The sequence below is a fragment of the Neoarius graeffei genome, chromosome 12, assembly GCF_027579695.1.
Source record: "Neoarius graeffei isolate fNeoGra1 chromosome 12, fNeoGra1.pri, whole genome shotgun sequence".
Classification (NCBI taxonomy): Eukaryota; Metazoa; Chordata; class Actinopteri; order Siluriformes; family Ariidae; genus Neoarius; species Neoarius graeffei.
In genome coordinates, this window is record NC_083580.1 from 13,793,915 (window position 1) to 13,807,654 (window position 13,740).

At 46.6% G+C, this 13,740-nt stretch overlaps 1 protein-coding gene across 1 annotated transcript in view; it reads left to right on the plus strand.

Annotated features, from left to right (window-relative positions):
- whrna (whirlin a) overlaps nt 1–13,740 on the plus strand; it is a 386,194-nt gene that overhangs the window by 355,700 nt on the left and 16,754 nt on the right. The window contains exon 9 of the mRNA XM_060935544.1: nt 12,515–12,586. Coding sequence (XP_060791527.1) covers nt 12,515–12,586 — 72 coding nt within the window. The remainder of the gene's footprint in view (nt 1–12,514; nt 12,587–13,740) is intronic.

Below are 13,740 nucleotides of genomic sequence, written 5' to 3' on the forward strand. Positions count from 1 at the left end.
TAAAACAAACAGGCATTTTGTTATCTAGTAGCATAGTGGTATACAGATCAGTTAAATTATGGTCAGACAACAGATTTTGTAATGGCTGAGAATAGGCCAGGCTATGTCCATAGGCCAAATTTAAACTGATTTATTCCACCTGTTTGTGAGAACACCAAGAAGAATGCATATGCACATGTAGGCTATAGCTCTAAAACTGTATGCACTATAGCATGAACTTAAAAAGTAGATATGTGACCTCAACATAGCCTAGGTCAGACTCAACCTTACTAACCATTCCCCACAACTGAATGAATAAAGCAAGAAGATGTGTACAAAAGTGAACACTTTTTAATGGAAGGTGCAACAAGCTGTTCAGTATGGCCAAACTGTCAGAATGGTATGTTAAACAGAAACAAAAAAGAGACAAGTGATTTGAGAATATATACTACCTAAGGAAGCCGAGAGAGGCCCTTCATATAATCCTTTTTTTTATTCACCTTGTTATCCCGAGATAACGACATAATTAATTCAGGATCTCGAGAAAACAACACAACTAATTCGAGATCTCGAGAAAACAAAACCGTGATTCCGAGATCTCGAGAAAACAAAACAATTATTCTGTGATCTCGAGTAAACAGCTGAGAAATGGTTCATTCAGGTGCGCCAAGAGACTTGTGATATACTGACTTTGGGGCTATTTCTCATTCTGTATAGACGCAACTTTGGTCATTAGAATGTCTGGAATAATCGATCACCTAATAAGGCAATATTTTGATCAGGGGTTGACACAGGGAGAGATTGCATTAAGTCTTTTAATAAGGGATAATTTCAAAATTAGTCCACGACACCTCCGCAGAAGACTGGCCCGGCTTCGTCTCTACCGACGGAGATACAGTGATCCAGCTGAGATCATGAAATAATCGTTTTGTTTTCTCGAGATCACGGAATAATTGTTTTGTTTTCTCGAGATCTCGAAATAACGGTTTTATTTTTTCGAGATCTCGAATTAGTTGTGTTGTTTCCTCGAGATCCTGAATTAATTAGGTCGTTATCTCGGAATAACGGTTTTATTTTCTCGAGATCTCGAATTAGTTGTGTTGTTTCCTCGAGATCCTGAATTAATTATGTCGTTATCTCGGGATAACAAGGTGAATAAAAAAAGATTATATGAAGGGCCTCTCTCAGCAGTAAAGGAGGAGAGGGGCGACAGCCCGAGGAAAGCCCCCACAGGAGCGCACAGCATTTGCAACATAGGCTACCCAACTCAGTACAAGAACAAAGCACTTACAGTGTGTGCAGTCGGCTTCATGCGCATTGTTCTGCACCTCACGGAGGAAGGGGTAGATGCCTTGTAAATCTTTGGAAAAGGTACATTTTCTTTTCGGCATAATTGCTGCGGCATTACTGCTGCTAGCTGCTCGACAAAGAACATTCGCGCCAGTTAATGTTTATTTTATTGTTGCATGGCAACACGTTCTGTTGTCTGGAATAATGTGGCGAAATAAACACCCATGCCACAGGGCCAGGGGGCAGTAACCAGGAAAGTTTGCGATTCCTGTCCATTCATCAAAATAGTAAATGCACACATTTCTCCGCTAATGATTCCCACGCTGCTCAGTCGCAAACGTCGTGAGTGGTGAAAACCGGGACATATCCGTGTCCCAACAGACTTTTGTCGGGACTCGGGACACACAACCCCAAATCGGGACTGTCCCGGTAAAACCAGGACGTCTGGTCACCCTAGTTTATCTTCAAATTTACAAATGAAGCAAGGTTTTTCATAACAACTGATTTTATTTCTTTGAATTTCATTAGAAATTTAACCCATTCAGTTCAGTTTACACAACACAAGCTGAAAACATACAGTAACCATGTCAGTCTATACGACACGTCATCCCCATGCTTGTCTTCGTTTTGTGACTGGCTGATGCTCCATCTCATCCTCTTCTTCAAAGTCACTGTCAGACTCTGAATTTTCAGAAATGTGATCCTCACGTTCTGAAACGTCTTCCTCGACATCATCATCAAAAGCTTCTGTCTCTTCCAAAATCATTTGCAAGTCCATCTGAGCAGAGAATCTTTTGGCCATCTTGATCAGTTGTGATAAGGAGCTACATTGGAAAAGCTATATTTATTGTGTCCCGCCCCCAATTTATGGGAACTTCTGTCTTGGTTCCCACAAGACAGAGGGTAAAATGTGTAGGAATGTGAGAGCGGACAGGTGTCGGTGCTTGAACGGCAGGGGCAGAAACACAAAACTCACACACGCGTGCACGCGCGCGCACACACACACACACACACACAAACAGCAGGCCCAGACAGGAGAAGGACAGAGTGAAGGTACACACTTTTATTAGCCCTGGCTCCAGTGGACCCGAACATCCTGTATGTAATATAAATGTGGCAGCGGGGGCGTGGCCAAGCAACAGTCTGTGAATGGAGGGCGGGGTCGGGGAAGGTAAGTGGCTAAGTCATTCCACCTGCTGTCAATTATTGTGTGTGTGTGTTTGTTACAGGGATGGAGCAAAAAAGGAGAGAGAGCAGAGAAAAGGGGCGCTCTCCCCGACCACAATGCATGTGTGAGTGAGTGAGTGGAAGAAAGAAAGAAAGAAAGAAAGCTGAAAAGCTCAATAAACTGTGTGTGTGTGTGTGTGTGTGTGTAAACATCAACTCTCGCCTGCCGTGCTTTTGTGCTCCACCCACATCAGAAACTGTTACAGTGGCGCCGCAACCTGGGAGCACAGAAGGGAACCACCCCATGGAGCCCTCCCCATTCGAAGAGCTTGTCCTTGCCCTTGCTACCGCCCAGCAAAACCAGCATCAAGCGCTGATCACCCTCTGAAAGGAACAGGAGCAACGCTTCGAAGCCTTGATGCTGGCCCAGCAGGAAGATCGCCAGGCGTTCTGGCACCTGCTCGCGTCAGCAGGGGTGTCGGCCACCGCTACCGCCACCCTCACGAAGATGGGACCGCAGGACGATCCGGAAGTGTTCCTCGTTCTCTTTGAGCAAGCAGCTGAGACGTGGGGGTGGCCACTGGAGCAGCGCGCGACGCGCCTCCTCCCGCTCCTAACTGGCGAGGTGCAGCTTGCAGCACAGCAGCTCCCTGCTGACAGCTGACTGGTGTATGCTGACCTGAGGAAAGCCATCCCACAGCAGTTAGGCCGCTCCCCGGAGCAACATCGCCAGCGCTTCCGGACGCTGGCATTGGAGGAGGTCGGCTGGCTGTTTGCATTCGGCCAGCAACTCCAGGACGCCTGCCAGCGGTGGCTGAGGGCAGAAGACCGCGACGCCGATGAGATCATCGATCTGGTGGCACTGGAACAGTTTATCTCTCGACTTCTGGAAGGAACGGTGGAATGGGTCCAGTGTCCTCACCCGGCGTCGCTGGAACGAGTCATCGAGCTGGCGGAGGACTATCTGGAGGCGGCTCCGATGGCAGGCAGACGAGGCATCTCCCCTCGCTTCTCTTCTTTCTCTCTTCCCCCCATCTCTTGTCCCCCTCTCCACCCCATTCCCCTGCCACAGAGGCGGCGGCTGGCTCCTCCCCAGCCGGCCCATCGCACCCGTGGTGTCCTCCCAGCTCCCTCTTCCGTGTCTGTGTTGTCTCCCCCTCAGGTGAGTGACACCCATAACACCAGTGCAGAGGAAAAGCCTGGGCTGGTGTGCTGGCGCAGCGGGGAATCGGAGCATCTCCAGAGTCAGAGCTCCGCAAGGGAGGTGGGTGCTGTAATCCGGATCCCCAATACACCAGAAACCACCCCCGATCGGGCCGGAACGTATCGCATACCGGTGAGTATTCAAGGGGATACATATCACGCTTTGGTGGATTCCGGTTGTAATCAGACCTCAATTCACCAACGCCTGGTGCAAGGTAAGGCATTGGGGGGAGCACAAGCGGTGAAAGTGTTGTGTGTGCACGGGGATGTTCACCATTACCCTCTAGTGTCTGTCCATATTCTATTCCGGGGCCAAATGCATAGAATAAAGGCGGTGGTTAGTCCTCGTCTCACCCACTTGTTGATTTTGGGTACTGATTGGCCAGGGTTTAAAAAACTGATGGAATATTTAACACGTAGTGGATCCTGCACTAGTAGGTCACGGGAAGATCCTGGTGTGGCATTGACTGGAGAAACTGTCACAGAGCCGTCTACGTCAACATCGTGTCAGAGCAAGGAGCGGCCCGCTCCTCCTCCCTCTCTTGGGGATTCCCTTGGGGATTTCCCATTAGAGCAGTCGCGAGACGAGACTCTGTGGCATGCGTTTGACCAAGTGAGAGCAATCAATGGTCGAACTCTTCAGCCAAGCGCGGCACCGACCTTCCCTTATTTTACTATTATTAAAGATAGATTGTACTGAGTGACGTAGGACACTCAAACTAATGAACGAATAACCCAGTTGTTAATCCCAAAGAGCCGCAGGGAACTCGTATTCCATGCGGCTCACTTTAATCCCATGGCTGGACACTTAGGGCAAGCTAAAACACTAGCCCGAATAATGGCCCGGTTCTATTGGCCAGGGATTTGCGGGGATGTCCGTTGGTGGTGTGCGGCATGCTGTGAATGCCAATTAGTAAATCCCACGGCCAATCCAAAAGCGCCTTTGTGCCCTCTTCCTCTAATCGAGACCCCGTTTGAGCGAATTGGGATGGATCTCGTCGGGCCATTAGATCAGTCAGCACGGGGATATCGCTTTATTTTAGTTCTGGTGGACTATGCAATGCGATATCCGGAAGCAGTGCCTCTCCGCAATATCTCAGCACGCAGTATTGCGGAAGCGCTCTTCCGCTTTATATCCTGGGTCGGGATTCCAAAAGAAATCCTGACAGACCAAGGCACTTCGTTTATGTCACGCACACTGCGCAAAGTGTATGGGTTACTGGGGATTAAGTCTATCTGCACCAGTGTCTATCACCCACAAATGGATGGCTTAGTAGAGCGATTTAACCAAACACTCAAGAACTTAATCTGGAAATTCGTAAGTGAAGATGCGCATAATTTGGATAAGTGGCTTGAGCCCCTGTTATTCGCAGTACAAGAGGTCCCGCAAGCCTCCACAGGGTTTTTTCCCTTTGAATTATTATATGGGCGTAAGCTGCGTGGCATTCTGGACGTGCGACAGGAAAATTGAGAGGAGGGACTTTCACCTAGTAAAAATGAAATCCAGTATGTTCTTGACCTGCATGTAAAACTCCACACCCTCACGCACCTAACCCTGGAGAATTTGCAGCAGGCACAAGAACGTCAAAGCCGGCTGTATGACAGGGGCACGCGCCTTAGAGAGTTCACGCTGGGAGACAAGGTGCTCGTATTATTGCCCACGTCGAGCTCCAAATTAGTCGCCAAGTGGCAAGGGCCCTTGGAGGTCACACGGCGAGTCAGAGACGTCGACTACGAGGTGAGGCGAACAGATAGGGGCAGGGCACTGCAAATCTACCACCTCAACTTTTTAAAATGTTGGAATGAGGGGATCCCCGTGGCGTTGGCATCGGTAGTCCCGGAGAAGGCAGAGCTGGGGCCGGAGGTGAAAAGGATAACATCTCGGACCACTCCGGTCCCTTGTAGAGACCACCTCTTACCGGCCCAACTCACGGAGATAGCCAAGTTGCAAGAGAAATTGTCCGACATGTTCTCGCCCCTTCCTGGTCGTACCCACCTCACAGAACACCACATTGAAACGCCCCTGGGGGTGGTAGTGCATAGCCACCCTTACTGCTTGCCCGAACACAAGAAAAATGTGGTTCGGGACGAACTCAAGGCCATGCTCGAAATGGGCATAATCGAGGAGTCCCACAGTGACTGGAGCAGCCCAGTGGTCCTGGTTCCCAAGACCGATGAGTCGGTCCGGTTCTGTGTGGACTAGAGAAAGGTCAACGCGGTGTCTAAATTTGACGCATATCCAGTGCCTCGCATTGATGAGTTGCTTGATCGGTTAGGCGCTGCTCGCTTTTATTCGACACTGGATCTAACAAAGGGATATTGGCAGATCCCCTTGACTCCTCTATCTCGAGAGAAAACGGCCTTTTCCACATCGTTTGGTTTACACCAATTTGTCACGCTCCCTTTTGGGTTGTTTGGGGCGCCTGCTACGTTCCAGCGGCTTATGGACAGGGTCCTCCGCCCTCACGCTGCCTATCTAGACGACATAATAATCTACAGTCATGATTAACCACGGCACTTGGAACACCTGAGGGTCATTCTAAAGTTGCTGAGGCGAGCGGGCCTCACGGCTAACCCGAAAAAGTGTGCGATTGGGCGGGTGGAAGTACGGTATCTGGGGTTCCACTTGGGCCATGGGCAGGTGTGTCCCCAAATTAACAAGACTGCAGTGATTGCGGCCTGTCCGAGGCCCAAGACCAAAAAGGAGGTGAGACGGTTCTTGGGGCTGGCTGGCTATTATCATAGGTTTCTACCTAATTATTCGGACGTCACCAGCCCGCTAACTGATCTCACTAAAAAGGGGGCTCCAGATCTGGTCCAGTGGACGGAGCAGCGCCAACAGGTCTTCTCTGAGGTAAAAGCTGCACTGTGTGGGGGGCCACTTTTACACTCCCCTGACTTCTCTCTCCCCTTTATTTTGCAGACTGATGCATCGGACAGAGGGCTAGGGGCCGTTTTGTCCCAGGAGATGGAGGGCAAGGAGCGCCCTATGCTGTACATCAGCCGGAAACTGTCGATGCGCGAAAGCAAGTACAGCACAATTGAGAAGGAGTGTCTTGCCATCAAGTGGGCGGTCCTCGCCCTCCGATACTACCTGCTGGGGCGCCCTTTCACTCTCTGTTTGGACCACGCGCCCCTCCAGTGGCTCCACCGCATGAAGGATGCCAATGCGCGGATCACCCGTTGGTATCTCGCCCTCCAGCCATTTAAGTTCGAGGTGATCCACAGGTCGGGGGCACAGATGGTGGTGGCGGACTTCCTGTCCCGTCGGGGGGGAGTCAGCTTCAGGACGGACGGCTCCCCGGCCTGAGTCGGACGGTGGGGGTATGTGGCAGCGGGGGCGTGGCCAAGCAGCAGTCTGTGAATGGAGGGCGGGGTTGGGGAAGGTAAGTGGCTAAGTCATTCCACCTGCTGTCAATTATTGTGTGTGTGTGTGTGTGTGTGTGTGTGTGTTAGTGTTACAGGGATGGAGCATAAAAGGAGAGAGAGCAGAGAAAAGGGACGCTCTCCCCGACCACAATGCATGTGTGAGTGAGTGAGTGAGTGAGTGAGTGAGTGGAAGAAAGAAAGAAAGAAAGAAAGAAAGAAAGAAAGAAAGAAAGAAAGCTGAAAAGCTCAATAAAGTGTGTGTGTAAACATCAACTCTCGCCTGCCGTGCTTTTGTGCTCCACCCACATCAGGAACTGTTACAATAAATGTGTAGGGGGGGTGTACAGTGTGTGGTCATCGAAAATGTGTTCTGATATTGTTCTTCACAGAAAATGAGCCAAGACCAATGAGACTGAGTTTGAAAAAATAATTAATCATATCATTGTTCCTTTGATAAAAAATGAAAACGGGTCCCACAGACCCGAACACCATACAAGGGTTACAATCAGCTCATAATGTAAGTCATTCTTTCACCACCCTTTCTCTCTTTTCTCTCTCTGAACATTTATGACAAAAACACAGCTTGTCAAGTTACCAAGGTAACTGGGGCTGATTAAAATTTTAAAGTGATGTGATAGTAATTCTGGCATTAGTTATGGGAACAAAACAATAAAATATCACATCACACATCACATTATCTCAAGCCGCTTTATCCTTCTACAGGGTCGCAGGCAAGCTGGAGCCTATCCCAGCTGACTACGGGCGAAAGGCGGGGTACACCCTGGACAAGTCGCCAGGTCATCACAGGGCTGACACATAGACACAGACAACCATTCACACTCACATTCACACCTACGGTCAATTTAGAGTCACCAGTTAACCTAACCTGCATGTCTTTGGACTGTGGGGGAAACCGGAGCACCCGGAGGAAACCCACGCGGACACGGGGAGAACATGCAAACTCCGCACAGAAAGGCCCTCGCCGGCCCCGGGGCTCGAACCCAGGACCTTCTTGCTGTGAGGCGACAGCGCTAACCACTACACCACCGTGCCGCCTAGACAATAAAATATAAATAAATTAAAATTAAAAAATGGTTTAGAAGTATGTAGTGTATATGCATAACATTCTTTAATGTTTTTTTAAAGTGTTACGTGCAATAACAGGCAGAGTGCAAGTGTGTGTGCGTGTTTTAAGGGCTTTCCAATAATTGTAGTTTGTAGTCTAGAGTGGGGTTTAATACACCAATAGGTAATGTCAAAAAGGGGTAATCCATAGCATGAAAAAAGGTGAGAATAAAAACAAAAAGGAGATAAAGAACACGAGAAAGTGGCTTGGAACTGCACCTACTGTATAGAATGAACAGGACTTTGCAAAGAAACAAAAAAATACTTTTAATAAAGCAATATCACATAATTGCAAATGTGATATTTCTTTGATGCAACAGTTCCTTAATCAAGAAATTAGTATTGAGTAAGTAACATTTCAGACAATATATCCCCAAATGTTCTGTTTATTTTTGCATCGCTAGCAGAAATAGATCCCGAAGAAGCCAGACTCACTTGTTAGCTAGCTGACTAGCTAGTTCACGTTGATTTGTACGTTCCCGTTAAAGCCGTTTCCGGTAAAATTGTCGTCTCTTCTTCCTTTTCATCTTCATCGGATGAGCTTTCATAGTTTAAGTCAAAAGTAATAGTCCTGAAAAGTATCATTTGCCCTGTCTGCTGATGATGTTGCTAACACTACCGTAGTAACCATTTCGAATGACAAAGTCACACAAACAGACGAGCAGAGTGACACACACAGTGAAATATTTTTGTATGATTACAGTAAATATAGGCACTCAACCAATCAAATTGGTGGACTGGAGCTAACTGTTGTATCAACAGGCAAGCTAACACAAAATACGTAGCTGTACACAATCAGGTGATATGTGAATGACAGAACGAGGTAGAGATGGGACCAGAAAGCAAAAACCAAAATACACGTCATGATAAGAAAGCTGCACACGATGCTCTGAGGGGATTCATGACAGCTAGCAAACATGGGAAATGTTAGCAGGTAGCATTCATCAAGGAACAACAACTTAGAAAATTAGCGTTTCTGAACTACAGCTGTTTTGGGTTTCTTTTTTTAAGATCATCAACTCAACTACAGATTTTTTTTCCCCAATATCCCTGGTTCAGTCTACGGACATACTTTCCTTGTGGTCATGGTCATGCAGACCACCAGAAGACCACCAGCAGGCAAACTATAAACGCCTGTTAGCAGTTTTTGGTAAAGTATCACAACTGGGCATTTGTCTTTAGTTTGTGTACAGGTGAACATTTTTTAAAGACCACACTGCCCTCTATTAGCATTATTGTTCATGAATGCCCTTGCATGTCGTTCCAAGAAGTTGCTGCTAACGCACTGATCACTTTATATTCAGAACTGTAAATACAATTATTACAGTCTGCGCAACATCTGCTCACGCTGCACTTTATTATACTGACTTGATCACTTTGCACATAGGTACGTAAATATGCCTAGTACGATTGTGCAATATCTGCCTGCACTGCAATTCCCCTACTTACTTTATCTTGTATTTTATTTATTTCTATTCTTTTTTACTGCTGCTGTTTTATCTGAGTGCTACCAAACTAAGTTTCATTGTAGAACTACAATGTCAATAAAGTCTTGTCTTATCTTATCTTAAAGCATATACGCAGAGCCATGGCCTCACTTTCATTTATAAATAGCTTGAGACCTCAAGAATGGCACAGGAATAGTTTTAAGCGTTAACAATGAATCTAATATAGTAATTTTTACGATTAAAGTGATTCATACAGGTAGCGGTCTGAGTGAATGACCTTGACGCCCGTAACGTCACAGCAGGAAGTCTATCGGTCTCATCACCATTTCCGCTATACTAAAACACAGAGCTGACTGCAACTCCGATCCTCCATTTTGAGCTAATTTATCATCATGCCACTCAGATGTGTTTTTGGCCGGTGCAGCAAGATGACAGAAGGTGGATTTACATTGCATTTATGGCCCAAGAATGCTCAAACTGCAAAGATTTGGACGCGTTTTGCGAGAAGTTCACGGGTACATTGGGCGGCTATGAAGTGGTCTCTCCTCTGCTCTGCACATTTTACTGAAGACTCGTACGAGACCTCTGATCTGTTGAGGAGCGTTGGCTATAAGCCCGTATTGATAGAGGGTGCAGTATCAACAATTAAAGGAAAAGAAAACTACAAGAAAAGGAAAGTCTCATTCTCATTATGTCTAGCCACTTTATCCTGTTCTACAGGGTCGCTGGCAAGCTGGAGCCTATCCCAGCTGACTATGGGCGAAAGGCGGGGTACACCCTGGACAAGTCGCCAGGTCATCACAGGGCTGACACATAGACACAGACAACCATTCACACTCACGGTCAATTTAGAGTCACCAGTTAACCTAACCTGCATGTCTTTGGGGGAAACCGGAGCACCCGGAGGAAACCCATGCGGACAACATGCAAACTCCTCACAGAAAGGCCCTCGCCGGCCACGAGGTTTGAACCCGGACCTACTTACTGTGAGGCGACAGCGCTAACCACTACACCACCATGCTACCCCAAAAAGGAAAGTATTTATTTTATTTTATTTTTAAAAGGAAAGTGAGTTCAGTTGCACCAGTCCTCCCAGAGTGAGCTGAGGGTTGTTGCTAAAACCCGGAACGGGATGGGACATATTGCTCGGGCAGTGACCTCCCCGCAGTTGTTGCTAAAACCAGTGACGTCCTGTTCCATCCCGGGTTTTAGTAATTGCCTGAGCCCAGCAGTAATGGCGGAATACACAATATGAAGAAAAGTGAATGAGTGGAGCAACCGTCTTATTTCTAAACTGGACATTGCTGCCATCTCGCCCTTACGTGGAAGAAGTGAATGAACGAAGAACTGAACGAACAACCTTAAAGTCAGATTGTTTCAAAAACAATCGGCCACAAGATCGGCCTTCAAGAAGCGAGAACACAGATGGGTAAGCTCCAACTCTCATCTCATCTCATTATCTGTAGCCGCTTTATCCTGTTCTACAGGGTCGCAGGCAAGCTGGAGCCTATCCCAGCTGACTACGGGCGAAAGGCGGGGTACACCCTGGACAAGTCGCCAGGTCATCACAGGGCTGACACATAGACACAGACAACCATTCACACTCACATTCACACCTACGGTCAATTTAGAGTCACCAGTTAACCTAACCTGCATGTCTTTGGACTGTGGGGGAAACCGGAGCACCCGGAGGAAACCCACGCGGACACGGGGAGAACATGCAAACTCCACACAGAAAGGCCCTCGCCGGCCACGGGACTCGAACCCAGGACCTTCTTGCTGTGAGGCGACAGCGCTAACCACTACACCACCGTGCCACCCAGCTCCAACTCTCATTTGGATTAAAAAAAAAAGTTTACTTGCATTTAGATTACTACATGTAACTTGTATTGTGTGTTTAAGTTACCGGTATAAGATTATTTAATTTGCTTCAGAATGTGATTGTCTCAGTTCATCTGATTATTTAATTAGCCTTTTACATTTTATCAGTGAAAATGCATGTGTGTACATGTATGTTGCATAAGTTATAACACCTATCCTGTTTTAATGACAGTTAACCCCCAATTAGTGAAGTCAAATCAGTCTTAGTTGTGCAAGTCGGTAACGGTATTTCTTACTTTCACCATAAATTTTTATTTATACGACTTTGGTCTATAGCTGTAAAAAGCCTCGGCCTTAAAACCGGTTCCTGCTGTGACGTCACGCACTCAAGGCTGGCTGCCTCAGCGGGGCAGCTCGAATGCCAACTTTGCGTTCGATTTTAACTCTCAAAAATGTATATATATTTTTCCCATTTATGCAGCATACAAGAGTCAAGGATGGAGATACTATTTACTCAGAAATTCATTTAAAAATAAAGGCTCTGCATATCTCCTTTAAGAAGCAAATAACAAAGCCACTGAAGGATCATTTCTAGCACCAGTGTCATCTGTACATCTCTTTTAATTAAAATGTTCACAAGGAACATTACCATAAAGTCAAGCAAACATCCACCTACTTCGGCAGGCAGGTCCTTGAAGCTAAATGCAAATGAATTAGCCATGAGCGCATCCTATGGTTGCACTGAGCAACCAATTAGACGTAATTGATGGGGCTTTTGTTTTTGCTTGGGGAGAGCTTTAATGAGAAGAATTGCAGGCGTGTACTCATCATGCTGTGAAGAGCAAATCCCAGAACCTCCCTACCATTCCGGGCACCTCTTAATCTTAATCCTGGATTCTGTGCTTTTTTTTTTTTTTTTTTTAAGAGACCGAGAAAGGGATTGAATGTATACGAGTAAGTTTGCATGTTAAACAGGACCTGAAGGCACTGTTGTTCTGTGATGACTCCCTCTGAGAGATACAGACTCAGCAAAATACAGTTTGGATTGAACATCTGTTGTGCAGATGCTTGTTATTTTCTGACTTCTTAATGCTTTCCACGCTCTTTCTTAGAATGACAGAACAGTGGAGACTAATGGAGAAGATGCCCAGGAGAGTAGAAACGCCCTTCCTGACGTCTCTCTGGTGAGCCCTGTGACCCAGTTTGAGCACAGCCACATACCTAGGGTTAGGGCTGAGGTGGAAAAGCCATGACAACTCTTGTCAGAAGTGATTACACGTCTAAACAATGTGACGGAAGACTTGAGGAACGAAAGGGAACCTGGAAAATGCGTTGTCAGTAACTGTGCAATTCTGTTAGCACCGGGAGTCTTTGCGGAATTGAAAAAGGTCACCAAAAGGAAGGGCTAAGCCGAGGTGTGTTGAGTTAAAGAAATAATCGAGAGTCTTTTCAGCCAGTATACTATCTACCATATCTGTAGCATACTGAATATGCAAATTTGATCGACAAACATTGTAATTGAAATCCTGTGTACCCAAAGGAAACCTAAGGGCAGTTACTGTAATCTGATGTTACACTTGAAACAGCCAAAGCTGTTCTGAAGTATTTTTATACACCGATCAGCCATAACGTTAAAAACGCTAAAAGGTGACATGAAAAACATGGATTATCTCATTACAATGGCACCTGCAAATGGGTAGGATATATTAGGCAGCAAGAGAACACTCAGTTCTCAAAGTCGATGTGTTGGAAGCAGGAAGAATGGGCAAGCGTACGGATCTGAGCGACTTTGACAAGGGCCAAATTGTGATGGCTAGATGACCGGGTCTGAGCATCTCCAAAATGGCACATCTTGTGGGGGTGTTCCTAGTATGCAGTGGTTAGTACCGACCAAAATTGGTCCAAGGAAGGACAACTGGTGAACCAGCGACAGGGTCATGGGTGTCGAAGGCTCATTGATTCGCATGGAGCACAAAGGCTAGCCCATACGGTCCAATCCCACAGAAGAGCTCCTGTAGCACAAGCTACTGAAAAAGTTAATACTGACACCTTTCTGTGCCATTTTAGAGATGCTCAGACCCAGTCATCTAGCCATCACAATTTGGCCCTTGTCAAAATGACTCCCATCCTTACGGAATGATGTTTGTTTATAGCTGCTACAGTGATAACAGGGACTTGTCTTGCGGACATCCCATAATAGTAAAATGTAACCAGTGTTGGGCACGTTACTTTCAAAAAGTAATTAGTTATAGTTACTAGTTACTTTTCCCAAAAAGTAACTGAGTTAGTAATGGAGTTACTTTGTCATAAAAGTAACTAATTACCAGGGAAAGTAATT